Source organism: Chlamydotis macqueenii, chromosome 6 (genome assembly GCF_036417535.1).
Source record: "Chlamydotis macqueenii isolate bChlMac1 chromosome 6, bChlMac1.mat, whole genome shotgun sequence".
In the NCBI taxonomy this organism is placed as follows: Eukaryota; Metazoa; Chordata; class Aves; order Otidiformes; family Otididae; genus Chlamydotis; species Chlamydotis macqueenii.
The window spans coordinates 23,675,260-23,695,510 of record NC_141561.1 but is presented as its reverse complement, the minus strand read 5'-3'; the positions used below and the strand labels follow the sequence as shown (position 1 = coordinate 23,695,510).

The following is a 20,251-nucleotide window of genomic DNA, read 5'->3' as shown; positions in this document are numbered from 1 at the left end:
TGTTTCTTTGACAAGGAAATAGGCCAAAAGAGGATCTGTGGAATAATTTGTTTTCTTTCATATGAAAACAGCATGATTAGGAGACATTTCTGATTGCAAGATTGCTTATATTTCTGTGGCTTTTTATGGAGTGCCAAGACTCTAGTCTTAAAGTGTTGGTTTAGAGTTTTCAGAAGTTCAAGCTGAAATTCTGGCATCTAATTTTAAGTGAGACTTCTACCTTCTGGCCGCAAAGCACATTAAGACACTTTTTCTCCAAGGGAAGATTAAGTCCAGGTGACCTTCAGGCACAAGTACGGAACTCAGGATTTCCCAGCTCAGCGTATGACGATGCTTGAAACTAATGAGGACATGAGTAGCCCTGAGGGGCATTAACTTTGTGATCTGGTTGCATACACATTTTAAATAATGGCTTTGTCCAGACACTCTTCTCATCATAAAATAGCCTGTGAAAGAGGTGAATAGCTACTGTACAACTCTATATGTGGACTGTAAAATCCATCTTCTTAGATGGTAAGAAAGTGCAGATGGGCTCTCGGTCTTCACTTCTTCCTTTTGTTTCATCAGTGAATGCTGCATACAGAGTAGGTGGCTGAGTCTGAAGCCTGTCTCTCTCATGCTATGATACCTAATTCAACTCCGCAGTCCTTTATTACTAGACACATTTGCTCTACCATTTAATCCATTTTCCCACGTTGTTATCCACCCTGCCCCAGTGGCAACCAAAGGGACTAGACAGAGTGATTGCTTTTCAGACAACTTGGAATGAAAAAAGTCTTTTATCTGTAGTCCTGCTGCTTGCAAACAAATGCGCAATGGACACAATGAGACTGTTTGACATGTCAGAGGTCTATTTCTTTTTCTTGGAAAAACATCTGATGTTCCCCTGTTTAAACCAAAAGAAAACATACATTATCTGTGTCCTGCTTTCTATTTCTTAAACAAAAAACAGCTGGTACTATTGCTTGCCTTTGGGAAGAGACCATCAGGAAGTTGAAATATCAAATCTTGGCTCTACTTAGTTGCCACGGTGATGTATAATTAACCAGGCTGCAGTAATGTTACAGAAAGTAAACATAAGGCAAAATTCTTGCTAATGGAAAAATTTAAACCATAGTTTTAAGCAAGACTGAAGGGACTGAAGATTACATTTTAATTGGTCATTTGTGATTGGACATGTATGTTTACATTTATATTGTAATTTGATCAAAATAGTATCATTATGTGGTCAGAAAGAAATTTAAATGAGTTTGAAAGAAATAAAACAGGATTCTGAGACACATTACTGATGATACAGTCTTTTTAAGAGATTTGTGTTTCATTGCTTTGTAGGTATTTGTGGTGGTTTTTTCCTCATTGTTGCTAATAGGATTCTATTTGAAAAACAATACACTTCCCCACAACATATCCAATAAGAAATTAATAGAGAAAACCAATTTTATTTGGAACAAATGGGAGATCGGATATCAATTTTAACTTCTTGCAGCTGATATGCAAGCACCTTTTCCAAGTGGTTATGACACTGATTCAGTGTCATTTGTTTGTCTAAATACCTTTCTTTAAGTGGTAATTGTTAAATTATCCTAATGTATTTTAAACCAAGAAAGTTTAATGTACCTTTGGAAGGCCACACATGCCGAAAGAAATTGATGTTCCCCAGATTCATAGAGGAGGAAGTTTCAGTCTGTGAGGTTTACAAGAGAGGTGAGTTTAGGCGTGGGGTGCTGTTAAAGAACTAAAGCTGTGGAATGCTGTCTCTGAGATGCTTGTGTTGAAATGTGGGTCAGGAGCAGTGGGGTAAAGATTATGTACTTTTGGGTATTCTATTCCTTGTAGTGTCTCTCAAAGACACGCTTTATGTGCAGCAGTCTGAACACATGTACAGCGCAGGGGCTGCTCAGTAAAACATAGCTGGGGTAGAACATGCACCTACTGACCCTGATGAGAAGAGGATTAATCCTTTAAGAACTTCTTTCATTCCCTGCACTTGACCATCTTGTTCTTCAGAACTTTGTTTTAGACTCTGAAGGATGTTACTAAAATCAAGACTCTGTAAGTACTTAGTAATAGGCCCTGAGAAGCTTTTCTGTGCCTTATCTTCTCTTGATAAGATTAGTGTAATACTTTCTCTTCTAGAAAGCTAAGAGCAATAAGTGACCTTCAGCTTGTTTAAAACTCTGCTATAAGTGCTGTCAGAGCATAAGTTACTGATTAGAGCAGCAGTTCACCTGCTACATCTCTTAATAAAAATAATGCTATTCTATATTGTCATTTAAGGCCCATTATTCTTCACCTTCAAACTTACTCGGTTTTCCAGTCAAATTCTAACATCATAGTGCTTGTATGTGCTTGCTTGTATATGCTCTGTGTGCATTATTCCCACTGACGAGCAGAAGACAGTGAAGGTGTCGTCTTTGGCGCTGCAAAGCACTGAGCGCTCTTGGCTCGTGTTGACTCCTCTGATAGAGGAGGGTGTGCAAGGAGTACATGGGCAAAGCTTGTTTGCCACCTACCACACTGAGTAGAAAGACGCTTTGAAGAATGAGCCTGAACATGTTCTTACCGTTTCTTCTGTAACTGTGGACATTGTCTTTCTACTTTCTGAATTACTTGTATTCTCTCAGAATTGCATCTTGTGACAAAGTTAGCACTGGGTAAAAATGTATTTCTTCCTGTCATTTTGTAATTTCTTGCGTTTCAGTTTGATACAATGAACTTGTAGTTTGTGTGGCATAAAAATGTGCATAGAAGTACCAATTCATTTCCAGTGAAATGCCCCGATAGTTCCTGCATATTGTGTCCTTTTCTTACTGCGCAGGACGCAGATTCCTGAGTTTGTGTAAAAATAGCAGTTCCTGAAGTTACAGTCACTGTCAGGTTATTGATCAGGAGATGGGAAGGTTTGGCATTTTGATTCAGAACACAAGGAAAAAAAATATACATCACAGAACAAGTGGGTTTGCCCATATTTGCAGGAAGAGTGCAATATTTCACCTGAGGCAAGGTCTGAAATTATGCTTTCCTTTGAAAATGGAGCCACTTCAGCAAAGCACCAGTGTTTGCTTTGTTTCTTAACATCTCCCATGAAGCATTTGACTGTAAAATAAATGCAATCCATCCTTTCAAATTTAGTTTTTAATATTTATTTGGCAGATCTGACTTCACAAGGGGGCCCAATGCCCTAAGCAGCCACTCCAAGGAATAACACCGGAGTGAGCTGTGAAAGCAGCTTCTTGCCTCCATCTTCTCCACAGGAAACGCGTTGGTTGTTGCCAAGTGCAAACACTGGTGTGTTTTCACACGTTTAGATTGCTTTCAGGCAGAAAATTGTTGCAGATTCAGAGTACAGTGTTTTAAAATATGCTAATATTCAGGTAAAATTGGCTTTTTTACGGTTGCTAAGAGGCTGTAGCAAAACGCTGTTCCACCTCGACTGAGGAATTGCTAGTGTCAGACAGCTTATGTGTTAAATATACTGTATATTACAAAGATTTGCTTGTCGCTCAGGACTTAACAAGCATAACACAGAAGGACTTTTGTCCAAAGCTTGAAGAGTTAGTCCTTGGCCTTTGGCCAGGAATAAAGAATGCTTGCCCTTGTGCCATTTTGTCCTGTGCTGCTCCAGTTCTGGCAGCGGTTCTACTTCAGTGTAATTGTTGGCACTGAAGCTCAGCTGAACCCTGAATGGCCTCTTCCTGCAAGCAAGCAGGGGCGCAGAGGTCCGAGACAGCATCAAAACTCCGTATTGATCAGCTGTAATAGAGGACTCTATTATGAGAACTCTTCATATCAGAGCCAAACAAATTGACTTACAGCAATGCAGTAGTAAAGTACTAAAAAAAGCCATAAAGAGTGTGAAGTAATTTTCAGCTTTTCCATGGGATAATGGAGGAGCTCAAAGCATACGAGAACAAGCAGCTCCTTCTGGGACAGTCACTGTTTTGGCTATCTATCTGCAGTTGTTGTTGAGCTCTCCTTCCTATCTGTGCTAAGTAGTAGTTGAGATTTTCATTCTCCTCTGGACCAGACACAGAGCATAGTCACAGCTTTAAGTGATAAAGTGTTTTTTATTGTTTGCAAAGGCTTGCTTACTCTTCTTAATTCTGCTTACTGTTCTTTAAAAAAAACTTTCCCATTTCATTGAGGCAGATTTGGAAGTCAAACCAGAAACTTCAGACTCTACTACGATGGAAAGCACTTTGTTGGGGAGAAACGTTTTGAGTCCATCCATGACCTGGTGACAGATGGATTGATTACTCTTTATATTGAAACGAAGGCAGCTGAATACATTGCCAAGATGACAATAAATCCAATTTATGAACACATAGGATATACAACTTTAAACAGAGAGCCAGCACACAAAAAACATATGCCAACCCTGAGAGATGAACATGATGGCAAAGAGTCTACAGGAGAGGATGAGGTAGCAGAAAAGAGGGTAAGCAACTGTTAACCCACACTCTTTTTTCATAGACTTTTTAATTTATACTTTTAACCCTCCACCTCTACTATAAAGTGCTAAAGGTGTCTGTAGATATTTAGTCTACATATTTATTTTCAGTATTGCATGAATAGTAATATTTAAACTGGTCATAGGGTTTTTTAATAGTAATTTTTACGTATTGCAAATTTCTATGATTTGGAGGTTAGTTATTTATCATTGGGAGGTTCCTTTCTTCAGGTATTTTCACAGTTATAGATGTTAACATTAAACCACTCCTTTATTTTGAACGGGCTAAGAATATTTCATCTTAAAATTGTTTACAGTGTCTAAGACAACTGCCCTTTGGTCAAAAATTGTATTTCTTAATATATTCAGCACTCCCCAAATAAATGCATTCCATAATCTATTCAGCAGTCTGCATACAATGACAGTAAAGTTGTCCACATTATAAATAAGCCTGTTCATTAAGATGATAAAATGTTAAAACATTTCACTTGGCTAACTTCAGCCTGTCAGAAGCTGACAGAGCTATTTTTTGTGTCAGTCAGACTTATGAAGAAGGATTGCTCTCTTCAGAGAGTTGCAGTATCAGCTGAGAACTAACTATGTCCTGGATTATAAAAGAAAAATGAACAACAAAGAAATCTTAGAAGTGGTGAAAATAGAAATATTAAAGGAGGTTGGGAATGTATCAGGCAGACAGAGCAGCTGCCTGAAACTTCGTTTGTGTGACAGAGACTAAACTTAAAAAGAAAACATAATGTAAAATCTGTCATGTTAAACTAAATACTTTGTTTATTGAAAAGCTGGCATATGAAAGTCTTTTTAAAATGTACTTTTACATATGTGTAGGTGTTAATGCATGTATAATAGTCTGATGCTCCCTCATTTCACAACCTTCAGAATGAAGTTAGGAGTATCTGCTTGTCGCACTTAGAAGAAATGCTAAGCTTAGTTGGGATCATCTGTTTGTCTTTCCAGTCAGAAATATGTCTGTGATTTCAGTTTTTCTTGAGGTGGAGGAAAGGTCTTACTGACAATTTCCAACTGTATGGCTATTATGGTGAAACTAAGCTCCATACAGAGTCTACAGAGAGAGGAGGCTCATAGCTTTGGTCCTTCAAATCCTTCTCCAGCAGAGTGTCATCCTGCACTGAATTTGCTGGGAGATGAAGCACCCAACTTAGCTTAAAGTATGAACCTTCACTGTTACCGGATCATTTTGACAAAAGAAATCCTGATGGGGATATTGATGCTAGCTGGCCACGTTAAATATTCAATTTCTTGCCAATTAGGTACCAGTGGTAGAGGAGGGAGTTACCAGTTACTGTTTCTGACAGCCACTGACTTGCAGTGTGCTGTTTCAAAAGGATTTTTTTTCATGTTATCATAGAGAGTTCATTATAATGCAAAGCCTGAGTAAAAATCTTCTGTAAGAGTTCTGGAAGCCACCGCTTTGGGTTTCTTTGGTAAAATTAACTCTTCCTGCATTTAGCAACTTTCAAGTGACAACAGAACTCTATTCTGTCACATCATTTTTTAGACTGATGAAAAAGTTTTCATAGTAAAGGGATTTCAATGATTATCATTGGAGAATGCTGGTTTTTCCGTAGATTACACGGTGTTATGTCAGACTCATCAACAAGCTATGCCTATTGTTTTGAAACATTTTTCGTTAAATAGCTCAAGAATTATTAAATTTTTCTCACAGATTGAAAGTTTAGGTGAAAAACCTTTAGAGAGGCTGATCATCTAATTGCAACATCCCACCCCGTTTGTCTGGATATTGTAAGCAACTGGAGTGGCTTCGTCTGCAACATAGTGCAACAGGAGTGGTGTTTACTGGCCTGAAGCCCAGTTTTTATGCCTTTTCTCTTTATTTGTCTTGCAGTCATATTGATGTGGACACAATGAGGCACACAGACATCACAGTACAGTTAAACGTGGAGATTTCAGTTTAATTTTCAAGTCATTATCTAGTTGGACTACTACCCGTGCCTGCATGAGGAAGGCATCCTTTTTACTGTGGAGTGGCACAGAGGTGACATCTTTGCTGCTTTTACATCTCTCAGGGCCTTTGCTTGGAAGATGACACAGAGTCCTGAGTGTCACTTCACCCAGCAAACCTCCAAGGGGAATAAGATATTCAAGCCCTTGACCAACCCCCGATGCCAGTAGCAAGGTCAGCATTTGGAACAGGCCAGCTGAGCCAGCATCCAGCTGAGGCCTGTCAAATCCTTTCTCCCTCCTCTGTAAGTCACAGGATGTGGGGAGCGTGAGAAGGAGGAGAGATATGGCAGTGGCCTCGTCAAATGTCTCGTGGAGGGTGCTGGCTACGTGCAGTGTAGGAGTGGTGGAGAGAGGAGACCTCAGAAGGCTTTCCGAAGTGTCTCCCATCACTGCCTGGAGGACTCGACTGCTTGCACACCCACTAAAGCTGTCACCTTGACAGCCTGAGAGAACTGTTTCAGGTTCAGTGGGGTGGACATCACTGACTGGCAGGTGACTGCATCACATCTGGTGGTTAACTTTATAAAAAAATATTGAAATAATGCAATACATACTTGCTTGACAAATAATTTGTATTTAAAGCAGGAGTATGGGATAACAGGCAATATTTCTCTGTCTTTTTTTAAAAGCCTACCTACTGTAAAAAGTATAACACGCTAGCACAAGTAACAATGGAGAGATTACATCTTCGCTTCAACAGAAGACCCAGTCTCTCTGCTAGTTTGTAAGCTTGCTTTGTTAAAATAATAATAAGGTGGTAAGAAAAATATACATGCCCTATACTAAATTGCTCAGAAGGTCATTTTACCCTTTTTGTGCAGACTCCTGCTTCTTATTGAAATTTACTTGAAACTTTCAATTAATAATAACATAGTATTTACCTTATTATGAATCATTTCACCGTGATATAAGGAAGCTTTCTTGTAGGATCTTTATAAATAGGTCAAGCAATTTTTCTTTCTCCTTGGTGGGAGGGATGGCAGAGTGATTCCTGTTGTCCAATATAAAGAGAACACCACTGAATTGATACTGACAATTCTAACAAGGAACGCAAATAAAATTGTCTAAAATCCAACAAGAAAAAGAAAAGTTGTCTATGATTATGATCCAAACAGCAAAATCTGTGTGCTACAGCATTAGCCCATTAGCCCCATGGTAAGGATGAAAATTTCTGCAGAGTACAGTATTTGGCAATCAATGCATCTTTATCATTTTTATACTGTAGCCACACAGCTTCTCCCTATGCTGTATGCTGCCTCCTCTGTAGAGAGAGGAAAAGTCTGGGTCTTGAACATTGATCAGCCTGAGCCAAAATACATTCCCAGATTTGCAGACTCTGAAGCTGTTCAGATCCGAATCTAAACTTTGTGCCTGCAATTGTTGCCCAGTCCTGTGTGGGTGCCGTATGAAAGATAAATCCTTCAGAAGGAGAGGAGACACACACAGGCTCTGAATTGGGAACAGCTGGTGGGAATGTAGTTTCGCTTTCTTCGGTAAAATAAAGTGGAGGAAATTGGGCAGCCTGAGGACGCATCTCAAACTTAAGAATGAAATATTAAAGAGCACTTCACCTGACCTTGAATTTGGTGTGGGGGCAGTAGCAGAGAACGCCACAGATTTGTGTTAGATGCCTCCCAGTATGCACCAATAATACTTCAGTTGAGGATTGCAGGACTCAGTACTTAGGAGTATTGTGGTTTGAGTCCTGCAAGAGACCGTATTGTGCAGTTTTTAATAAGAAAAGCATGAGAATATAATCCACTACACAGCATGTGCTTCACTGATGAGAAGGGATATGACTGTTTACCATATACAAGTATATATTTAAAATTAAAATTCCCAGTTAATGATTTATGATTTTCATAAGCTATAAAATAATGAATAAAGAGCCAGAGATAACTGGAGGAGTAGAGATTGAAAATAGGAGAGTGCTTGTCATGCTTGAATGCCCTGAATAGATATTTTAGCTGCCGTGCTAAAAAGGTAATGCTGGTTCCCAAAACAGTCTGCAGATTGTTCAGAACTCAATTGTGCAGCCATCGTGGTCTGTGTGTTAAGAGAGGGCTAAGATTCATTTGAAAGAGGGCTTCCCATGTGGATTCAGCCTGTACGGCCTAGTGTGGAAGTGGAAATAATACCCAGTATCACAAGATTGACTGTTCCTCTTGTGCTTTGAATACTGATGGATCTCTGAACATTCTCCAATCTCAGAGGTAATTATGGAGCAGATGACTTGATTTAGTTAAATACCTTATAAAATTTGTAGGTCTCAGAAGTTAATAAATACTTAGATACATATATCAAAGTCCTTCTTGAAAGCCCTGCAAAACATGATTTTTTTTTTTCATTTTGACATGCTTCTGAGGTATTAATATAAGAAGTTGTATGAGTGATTTATTCAAGATTTAATATTTGTTATGATAACTCGTAACTAATTATTTCATTTTCTTCCATCTTTCAGAATGAAATGCTGAGGTTAATGTTAGGATAGCAACTGAATCACATTTATTCATGTTTACTTTGGTGATAAGTGCTATTTCTTCAAGAAACTTCAGTGGCTGCAAATCAATTAAAGACCCCTTCTAGACTGTACTACATTCAGTTCAATTCCTACAGAAAGAACTGAGACAAGGTTTGTGGCAGCAGTCACCCGACAAAAGCACTCTCTTGTCCTATTTTTAATGACCTTATTACTGGAGATACTATTTTTTTTCTCCATAGTGATGAAGGCTGATTGTCTACAACTCTGTGCAAGGAGATCTGGAAATGTAAATCTGTGTAATTTTAGTAGAAAACATGCTTTTAAGCCTGCCTCCAAAGATAATGCAGATCACAAAGTTAATTGCAATCTCTGTGTGCATTTCTAATGGATTCATAACAGCCTCCACATAAAAAATCAAGGGTCATACTTACAGGTGGTTGCAGAGGGACCAGTCTCCCTTTTGAACCTTGAACTGACACTGATATTTTAATTAATGACAGTATTACTTTTCTACTTTGCTCTCAAGTCAAATCTGTTAGCAAGATCTGCTTAAAACCTTCCTTCACCAAGGCTTGTTTTATCTTCAGTGAAAGGACATCAGAAAATGTGGCCAAGGAAGTTAGAGTAGGCTGTCGTAGAGGCATAAGCCCCCGTAACAAGGTCTGTGATGGAGGAACACAGCTTTGAACAATACTGTCTGGTGCCCAGTAATGCCAGTGCCGGAACTGACAGGAACTAAAAAGAAGAGGTGGTCTTTATAATCAGGGAGGAAGGTGTGGTTTGAGAGTGAAGCAATCTTGATGCTGGAACTTGTTTGAAATACTTCCATTTACTTGAATTAAGTTAATTTGATGAGAAAAGATGGGTCTATAATGTATAAAACTGTAGACAAGCTGTAGCTATAACAAGGGTAGTGATGAAGCAATAATATTTTTAAAAGTACAACTAATAAATGTTTACCTTAAAGTACATTGAAAGACGCAGGAGGCTGAGCACTGAAGAATCCTCACTTGAGGAGATTGTCAGCTCTTTTCTCGCAAATGTTCCTTTCCAGTCCCTGCGCGGGTGTCCATGACAATCACTCTCTAAGTTTAATGTAATTTATAAATAAAACATAACTCTGTGGAAGTCAAAAATTTCTATTTATTTCTTCTGGGTTTAGCCTATCTTTCAGCAGAGACTTCAAAGCACAGAAAATTTTGTCAATACCAGGAAAGTTCCTAGCAGCGTGAAAGACAAGCCTACTTTTTAGCTCGCTGCTCCGGTGTATCTGCAGAGATTGTCCCAGCCTCAGTCTTCCTCATGTTCCCTTTCTGTGCATCAGCATTTATGGCAGTAGGGATCTGGTGCCATGTATGTCATCATATAGGGCACATACAGTTCAAACTAAGACTGCAAATGGTTATGGTTTTTATAAGCCTTTTATAATGCATTTTGTAAGTCTTTAATTTAACTATATGTTTAAGACCTGAGAAAGGAGAGCTAATGGCACATGCTGTGAAGTGTGCAGGCATCAGCACAAAGAAAATTCTTTTCCCCAAACTGCAGAGTGCTTTTTCTACTCATAATCACTGGGAGTAGCCTAAGCCCTTATTTATGTTCAGCGTGGCAGTAAAATCGATACACTAGAAAGATTATATAAACTGATCTTGTTTTAAGATTCAGAGCTTCCAAATGAAGCATAAACTCTGCTAGTTTAATCCCCAGGTTACAGAATATCTAGTTTTTCTCTTGTCAGTATCTCATGCTTATAAAGGATAAATTAGCAAGCTAAACTTGTTTTTTAGGGGTCTCTAAGTGGACCTGTAGCTCAGCTCCAGAGCTAAACGCAGTCCCATAGCTCTTCTGTTCTTCCCAGGCCAAATTCTTTCTTCTTTCCTTGCCGGTGCTGTTGGTGCTCAGCTGTGCTCTATTAGTTCGTGCCAGTTACAAATGGCATCCCAGCTGATTCCAGTTAGCCTCACAGGACCTCACCTGGCTGCCTCTGCCTTCCAAGCACATTAATGTGAAGCTTACACAGTAATGTGTGGGAATAATGCGAAGGGAAAGTTGTGTGCTTGTGCTGGTAGCCTGATTGTGTGTTGCTGTTCTAGTATTGCAAGGTTCAAAATAAGTAAGGTTGCACAAACTTCAGACAGTGAGGAGTGGCTTAGCTCAGGTTGCATTTTAAATGCACAGCGTGCCTCCTGTTGCAATGCTGCTCCTCTAGAGAGGTTTCCTCTGTTTTGTAGGTAAGCACAGTTGAGGATCAGCATCCTGCTTCAGCCTTTTGTCATGGGTACAAATCTGCTAGCTGAGATGACCTTTCATGTTACTTTCTGCTTTTTCATGTAAGCGTGGCTCTTTTATGATCTGGCATATGAGATGTGTACACAAAGATATAGTCCTCAGAAAGTCTAGTGTCTAATTATACTGGGACAGGCAGCTGCCGTGTCAAATCAGGGGGTCTGATCTCTCACGCTCACAGACCAGACCCTCAGCAAAAGTGGAGGGAGTAATTGCCATCTGTGTATGCCCTGTGCCTGATCGAGCCTTTGTAAAATGAACAGTGTACCTAACTGTTAAAAAGCCTGTAAAGCAGTACAGTTGCTGTGCAATTAAGTCTGAAGAATACTGGTTGTGTTGTTCCTGATAAAATGAAGCCATTAGCAATGAATAAGCTGTTATTCTTTCCCTGTGTTTCTCAGTGTTGGAAGGTAAGTCAGTGCCAGGCCCTCACCAGCAGTTCTTTCGGGGTTTCTAATGCTTGGTGGTTTGGACCTGGTTACATTTTCAGTGCCCTTCAAAAAGTACCGTATGGCCTTAGCCCCTCTTATGTGTACTGGCAGAAGTTTCCTTCCTTTTTAACTGGGATAGGCTAGCTAGCGCAAGAAGGATCGGAGGGAGAGAGGAAGGAGTTTTCCTTTGCTCTTGAAGAGCCGAAGAGGATAGCTTTCCTTGGGTGCTCTCCAGGGGGAGAGAGATTTTTCCCATCTTCGTGAACCTTAGTGGATGGGAAACAGAAATACAGAGGTCCAGCTCGACTCCTGATGAGCAATGGAGAGCTGTCATGGCTTCAGTCCTAACACGCTCTGCTGTATGAGTCTGCTGCTTACCTTCCCTATGGGCCTTATACTTCAGGTTTCCCAGAAGGCTGCCTAGATGAATAGCAGGGAAGCCTTACAGCCATATATAAGACTTTTTATGCCTTCTCACCACTGAATAATCCATGCAGCAGCTGCAGAAAGGAGAAGGTGGGTCTCTTTCAGAGCAGTCCCTAAAGCAGGCGCGTGGTTGTCGTTTATGCAAAAGAGCTTCCTGGATGGTGAGGGACTGTGGTGGGTTGCTAGCTGGCAGCTCCCTCTTTTGTTGTTCTCTTTCCTTAGTTGTGTGAGTTTTGGGTCTTTTTTTTTTTTTTTTTTAAACTCCTCCTCCCATCTGGCATCTCCTAATTATTTTCTATTACTAATCACTTCTACAGGAAACAGACTGGACTGTTGAATTAAGAGCCCTATAAAAGGATAATTTTGTTATTTACAAGTTTCTTACCTCACTTAGACTTTATAACGTGACACTGTATAGCTGGTGATAATCACCTTGGGCTACGATTGTGTCTAATCTCATAAACTAGGCAGGGTCAGGTCTGGTCACTAGCTGAACATGAGAGGCCCAAGGAAAAGCTGGAGCTGTGGGGAGTGGGGTTGGTAGGATCTTTTGGCTGTGAACTGATAGCCAATGTGTCTTGTGTTTTATACGCTCTGCAACTCTTTGCAGCCTGCGTAAATCTCTGACTACCAGGGGTTTTCTCCACTTACCTCTATCATTATTCAGATAAGCTTTTTTGCCTCACTGTTGGCAGGCTGGGGTCAGTGATAGTTTTTATTTAGATGGGAGAGGAGGAAGCATTTTACATTGGTCACTGTTTACATGCTCACAAGTACGAATACATGTGATTTGGCTTTTGTACACAGACGGGAAAAATGTGGAGCTGCGGCGGTCTGCTGTGTTGCCCCCCGTTCGGTTAGAGAATCCCCTGATAGGCAGGCACATCTGCTCCACTAATAATTGCCTATTCATAAGTGGTTACCAAGCCCTTAAGACCCATGAAGAGTGAAATGCTTGTTTTAGAAGTGGTAGCAGAAAGAAAAGTAGTGAGAGGTGCCTAAATGAAGTATCAGGCTGTGAAAATAAAAAAAGAACCACCACTTATCCTGTGGTTAATGCCACAGAAACTGATCTGTTCTTGCCCTTGTTTCTTTCCTTCTAATCTTTCACAAGAAAAAAATGTATTTTCAGATAAAACTTCTGATGCTCAGTTTTAGTCTCTAGCTGAATGTTTTTCTTTTCTGAATTTGAACAAAGTAGGGAGAGCAGTTTTGTTACTAAGCTCAATAAACTGCTTGCTCTTATTACTTCAAACCTGTCACACTCATCATCAGCGAAGACAGCAACTCTTGACAGTTTTGCAAAGTCTTCCTTTGATCATTAACTTTTAGAACATTAAACTTTCCATATTTAACCTTTTTTTTCTGCATGGCATCAGCAGTTAGAAACAGTGTTGCTTCTAGCATTCACTGTTCCTACAGTCCTGATGTTTAAGCAAGGTAAGAATCATCACGCTGAAAAATCTAATTCTCAGCTGATGAACAGCTGCTCAAATCCTCATCATCTTAATATTGATATTCTTCACGTCCATACAGCTTCCAAGATAACTACAGGATAATGTGTCTCTAATAGTGAAGTTCATATTATAATGCCCTAGACTATATTACTTTTTAGCGGGGATTATTACTGCATTTGGTTAGAGCTAAAGCAGTTTGAAATAGTTTGCCTAAGGAACATTAGAGCTAGTATCACAATGTATAATGTCCTCTATTAAACCTTAGTCATATGTGTATGTAATTTAGCAAATTTTTTTATGATTTCCAATTTGTGGATTAGATTAGTAGCACTTAGAGGCAAGGAGCTTTTCCCCTTCCTGAGAGAAGAGTGGAGGAATACTGTGAAAATATGAAAGGCTGTATTCCCAATTTCCATTTTGAATGTAATGGTGAAATATTTTAAAAGTTTTATGCTTTGTATCATGTATTAAATAGTTTATTGGTTGAAGATTTCTGATGATTTTACATTGCTGGAAATATCTTGAAGCGTTTACCAAAGTTAATATGATAGTGAATTACATTTGCATTCAGGCATTTCTGTGAATTGGCTGATGATTAGAGTAACGATGTGTTTAATAGAAATGCAGAGAAATAGCAGAAATTATGGTATGTTGTTATATTTCACAGAATTTGAAGTGCTCAGTCTCTTAAGTGACAGCTTCTCATTCATTTCAGCCTCCAAATCCTTGCTGGCATTTGCCGCAGCGCTGCAGGCTGATGCCTGGAAGCTGCCAATCACCTTTGTCACACACTGGAGTTCACAAGGCAGACTCACTGCTCAGCACGTTGATAATGCTGAGAGCTTCCTGGATAATTCTTTTTATGGGCCTTATGGGTTAATTCTCTTGGGATATTTTTATTGTTGAAAATTTAAACAGCCTCAGTGTTAGAAACCTTATGAGCAGTGTCACTTAAAGTGTTAGTTGATGGTGGCAGTACAAATAAAAAAAAACTGCCCTGTAAGATGAGATAAAAAATGTGACTCAGTTTCATCCAGTACTTGTGCTGGATAAACATTTTGTTCATTGCCAATGAATTTAAGAAATGGAACTATACCCCAAACGTCGTCTTATAGCTTCAATGTGCCTTATACTCAAAATAAGAGCTTCTGTCCAAAGATCATGTGCCTCTGAAATCCCAAGTGTCAAATCTTTGAGCTACTGTTTGGAACCCAGGACTGGCATATTTCGAGTGAAAACAGACATGAACTAAGCATCATGTTGCAAGAAACCACAGACTTGCTGGGGAAAAAAAAAAAAAAAAAAGAAACCCCAAGAACCCCAGAGTCGCTCCTATGTAACACAAGTTGTATAACCTGTCCACGTTCCAATGCCTGCTTCTCCCCCAAAAGGTAAATAAGCTGCATAGCCCAAATTTATGATAAGGATTATGAATTCATGATTCCATTTTCAAATCAAGACATTACTTAAATTTGTTTCAAAGATGCTGGGTTTGACTATTTGAGACAATGGTTTCTTGAGTGCCTGTCTCAAGTAAGAATTTTTAACGGTTATACCTTCCTCTAGGGAAATGGGATACTTCCTGCCCTAATATGACAATTTTCATGACAGAGGCATTTTAAAATGTTAATTAGGAAACTAAGAGGGAATAAATAGGAAAGATGAACCATATGTGGAAAAGGAGAAATGAGAAAATTGGAACTCTGGTCAACAGAATGTAAAATGAGCCTTTTCTGGGAATGCAACCTGGGATTAGAAGATTTTATGGCTGGCAATAAACTGATAATTTGATAATAACTGGTAATTTGACGTTGGGAGCAGAGTATAATTCCAGTGCCAGTTCCACTCTGGTTTCATTTATTGGAGGTTTCACATCAGTCCTGATTTAAACAGAGATTTATGCAAGGATAGTGGGAGCCCACATGAGAGACTCCTTTGAAGGATGATCAGCCCACCTCATTTTCTGAGTCTGCCTAATTGCATTGTGTAAAATGAATGTAGACCTTGACCCACAGCACTGGTGCAGCTTTGCCCAGGGATGCATGTGCACTTAGAAAACTGGTAATCAGAGACTGCAAGGAGCACTGATGGACACTGGGGGCTACCCCATTTTGTAATTTTTCTACAGTGAGGTGGTCCATAAGGAGGTCTTCACCACTATAAATTTTGCAAGAATGTTGTGTGTCCCTGTCACAACTCAAGCATTCCTTCAGGTTAAATATTGTTTTCACCTGGATTCATGGGGTTGAATCAAGTGATAATTAAGGAAGGATTAGAAGACTTTGCACTTTTGGTCTTATTGATGCTAAATAAGTATGATTATGAACTGAAAGGACGTTGAAGAAAGAAACTGTGACAGCACATGTATCATAGCAACATAGCTTAGTCAGGAAGACGTGGATGGATTCAAACCAGAGGGTGAGCCAAAGGAGCAGGTGTAGTCTGAAATACAAAGAGTGTTTAGAAATCAATGAGCTGCAGTTTTCAATTATAACATACATTGAATTACTCTAAACTGAATTACTGTGTAGAACAAAAAAGGCTAATATTAGACACAGTAGACTGCCAGATAAGACTAATGTGAAATGAATATTATATCAAGTAAGAAAATATTAATGAGACATAAAAAGAAATTTCCATACCATTTGCCCATGTTACACCAGTAGCCAAAGCTTCTATTCCATGAGAAATAAGTGAAAAAGACTTTAATAAATATAATAATAGAAAGACCTTGTGGATTACGTAATTGTCATTATCCCTAAGTGTATATATTTTCAGTTACAAAAATACAGAGAAGTTTATTGTAAAAACTTATCAATATGATTCTTAAATAGATATCATAAAGGAAGTATTGTAAATTATTTATTTCATAAAGTTTGGCTGCCACCAACATTTCCTTGCGAAGAGACTGGTAAGGTTCTTCATCAAAGAGTATGGTTAAGCTTTTTGATGTGCCTTCTCTTTTTTTTATTTTTCTTTTTCCTTTTATATGAGGAAATCCTTGTAACAGTGTGGGTCAGAAGAGAAGTAAACTATCACCAGTCCCTTATGGTTTCAGAAGATTAGTCTAACAGCCTGTTTTCTCTTGATACTTAGATGTAGTATATTAGTAACAGAGAGCATTTGCCAAGAGTAGCATTTGTGCAGCTGCCAATTTGCATTACATTTTGACTGTTATCACTCCTATAGAGCACATTGTCTTGTGGCATTTATAAATGACTTTTACAGTCTTTTTGGAATACAACCTGCCTTGATGTGTCACTTTTGCTTTTGCTGGAGTGACTCCTCGCTGCAAAGAACATCAGTCGTGCCTTGGACACAACAGCACAGCTCCCTACAGGGCAGCGAGGAGACACACCACAGAGAGCAAAGGGAGGAAAATGTGATGCTGTTAGCTGAAATAGAAAATGCTGACTAAATGGGAGCGAGATGGAGAAGCTGGCCAGTGTGAGGGTTGCTCCCTTAGGCAGAGCTTCTTGCTCCATTAACTGCTCTTCCCATCGGTCTCATAGCTGCAAGACAGACCTCTCTAGCCCCCATCTAGCAATGCATAATGGTGTAATATTTAAATTAAAACTATGTGAGTAGTCCTCCAAGTCTCTGCTGCTGCATTTCTCAAGAAGAGGAGTACCTGGCACAGGCAGCTGCTTTAACTCACTGTATAGCTTACCATTTCCGTGGCCCAGGCTCCTGGCAGGAGGAGAAGAAGATAGGATAGACCAAAACCAAAGCTATGAGGGATGGAAAGGACTGAAAGCAAAGCTGTACAGGACAGGCTTCATCTGAAGGATTTACTCGAGACAAATTCTGGTCTTTCATGATGCTTTGCTCCTTGCTCATGAACTGTCTTGCACACTTTGTCTGGGGAACAGTGATGCTGGCAGCCCCCTGAGGCAGGGAGGTGGCATCTGCTGATCTCTACCAGCTCTTGGTCCCCTTCTGTACTTTCCAAGTTTGGCTGGGATTGGCCTCCTTTTAGTGCAGCTTGTTTTCCCAAGGAAAGAATGGGGTTGTGGTAACGAGCTGCTGCAAAGCAAGGAGAGAATTGCTGAGGCTGATACTTCAGCTTGAACTCATGGTCATGGGGACTCCTTTCCATGCCACAGTCAGAGTTAGGAGTGAATAGAGCTGATTTCTTGGCAGCTTTTATCATGGTGTTTAATTGGCATATCCTGCCTCAGTGTCACACAGCTTGGTAACAGCTCTGCTTCTGTCTCGCAGTTGTATCTTGTCCCTTGTGAGCAGGCTGGTAGTCTCTGTCTTTAGGGAAAGGCTGGAGCAGTTGGTTATTTCAATGGAGGCAGCCGGGGGCACGGGTGTGTCCTGCGTCGGTATCTGCAGGGAAGAGTCCTGTGGCTTCAGCTGGCTCAGGACCAAACCAGGACAAGGCAGGAGCCCCGGGAGAGGGCCAGACTATGCCATCCCGCCCAGAACGTGCCACAGTGAGGAAGCGTATTATTATTTATACAGCATAGATGAAGTCATAGGTATTGCTTGTAAAACCCAGCTTAGCACCATTATTGATTGCAACATCCGCATCTCTGCCTGTGCGCGTTCTCACGTGCCCACATACGCCCCTGTCGTGGTGTTTGTACCTGTGGAGCGTGGAGGAAATTCCCAGAATTATCTCCCCTCCTTCAGTGCGCACAGCGAGCCAGTTGCTGACCTCACTAAAAGTGAAGTGGCTTGATGTTAGCAAAGTCCTCCAGAACCAGAACAAAAGCAGAACTTCTTACTGCAGGTAAGATTTTTGTCTTATTTTGCCATGACTAGGTCTGTGGTTACATACCAAAATAGCTTCCTCTCTCAGAAAAAAGATGGGGCATTTGCCACTGAAAAGTTCCTTGCTTTTGTGCCGCTATCCAGAACAGCAAATGTCAATTGTTTTTGTCTTGTCAGTTATTGAAAGGGAGGAATAGTCAGAGTGGATGCTTTTGCCAGTGCGCAGTTTTGACTTGCCCTTTCCAAAGGCCCGTAGCCGTGCCTGCGGGAGCAAATCTACAACCCGAACAAAATAAGCTGGCTGACCTAGATCTGAATCAGCTGCGGTAACCGGTAGGTTACAGGAGTAAGGCTACAGAAAAACAACTTTTCTGTTGGCATCTGCTAAGATGTCTCTGCTTTTTAATGAGTATGCTCCCTTGTTATGAAAATAAGGGTACTTCAGGGTATTTCTGGTAAGCACATCAGTGCGAACATAAAATCTTTTCAAATAATGCTGATACACTCTAATTGTATTGCACACTAAAGTACCAAATGAACTCACTTTTTATGCAGTAATTTCTAGCAACAATATTGGGCAACATTTTTCCATAGTTTAAACTTTGGTTTCGATTATTTATTTCAGTTTAACAGTCATACTTTAAACCAAGACAACACTTTGGCTGGATTTGTTTAATTAAGGTTTTAATTAAAACCTTTTTTAAAAAACTTATTTTTAAATTCTAGATATAAAAATGTTCATTACCTGCTGTGAAATCACATACACTTTTATCAGAAATAAAAATTAAAAAATATAAATAGCCATTTATTTAGATTTTGCAAGTATTTCACTGAGAGGGGGAAGGTCTGGTTTAAATAGAAGCCAGTCCATTTGGAAAATTTTGTTATAAAAAAATAGAACTTTTCTCAGCAGTAAGTTTTCATCATTCAACCATGTCTTAAACCCCAACTCCCCTGTGGGTAACTGCAGGCTCAAAGCGGGGCTGTGTATCGCCTGAGCATCCCAGTATGCTTTGAGCATTGTGTGAGCCTGATGCTGTCCATGTGCCAGGTAAATGTGGCTGTGTTGGAATGGCAGTGGGAGAAGTCTTAGCCTGGCGGCCAAGACTGCGTAATGGTCCTTCCCATCCAGCTCCTGAGACATCAACTTTCAGGTTGAACTTTTCTTTGAGTAGCATTCCTACCTTCCGCTCACACCATCTGTCTGTGGGCAGAGGCTGTGCCTGGCATCAGCATGTCTACAAGTGAAGAAAATGAAATGAAGACAGCTTATCACCAATTTAAAATTGAAAGTTAAATTTTGGGCTCCCCTTCCCCCCTTGGAACAATTCTGTGAAAGATATGACTGGGAAAATTATATTTAGCATGGAACAAGCCTCCACCGAGAACTGCATTGAGGAAATTGGGCTCAGTTTCACAATCTGACTGATTAGCTTTTGAAAATCATGTACTGAGCCCATAAAATAGCTCATAAAGTGTTCAGGCAAGGAAGGCTTTTCTGAGCATATACATTTGGCTAAGTTAGCTATGCCGTGAAACAGAGCATGACAAAATACACAGTGGCTAACCGCATACAACCCCCATGTCTTGTTTCTTGAGAGATGTACTATAGGGCGTCATCTATGATTAAAAAAAAAATGCGTGCAATATAACTGCTCGTTATTATTATTATTAAAATACATTCCTTAGAGGGAAGGGGTTATATTATATATGAAGTTTGAAACAATAAAGGCGTATTTAGTCATAACAACATGGAAATACCATGTGAGAATGAAAAGCCTGCAGTGCATTCCCGGGACTGAAGAAAACACAATACTGTGTTAGAGAGGGGAGCCAGGTGCTCATGAAACTAAACACTGCATTGTATTGGAACTGCACGTGGGCTTCAGGAGGTCTGATCAAGTCTGATCTGGGCATTTTAGGACTTGTTGAGCTTTTGTTGTTTTTTGGGGGTTTTTTTAAGTGATTTTGCTTTATTACTCAACAAATGGGA

General features: G+C 39.9%; 1 protein-coding gene across 1 annotated transcript in view; it reads left to right on the top strand.

Moving 5' to 3' along the window:
- CHN1 (chimerin 1) overlaps positions 1 to 20,251 on the top strand; it is a 98,923-nt gene that overhangs the window by 42,320 nt on the left and 36,352 nt on the right. Inside the window, exon 6 of the mRNA XM_086751418.1 lies at positions 4,150 to 4,438. Coding sequence (XP_086607544.1) covers positions 4,150 to 4,438 — 289 coding nt within the window. The remainder of the gene's footprint in view (positions 1 to 4,149; positions 4,439 to 20,251) is intronic.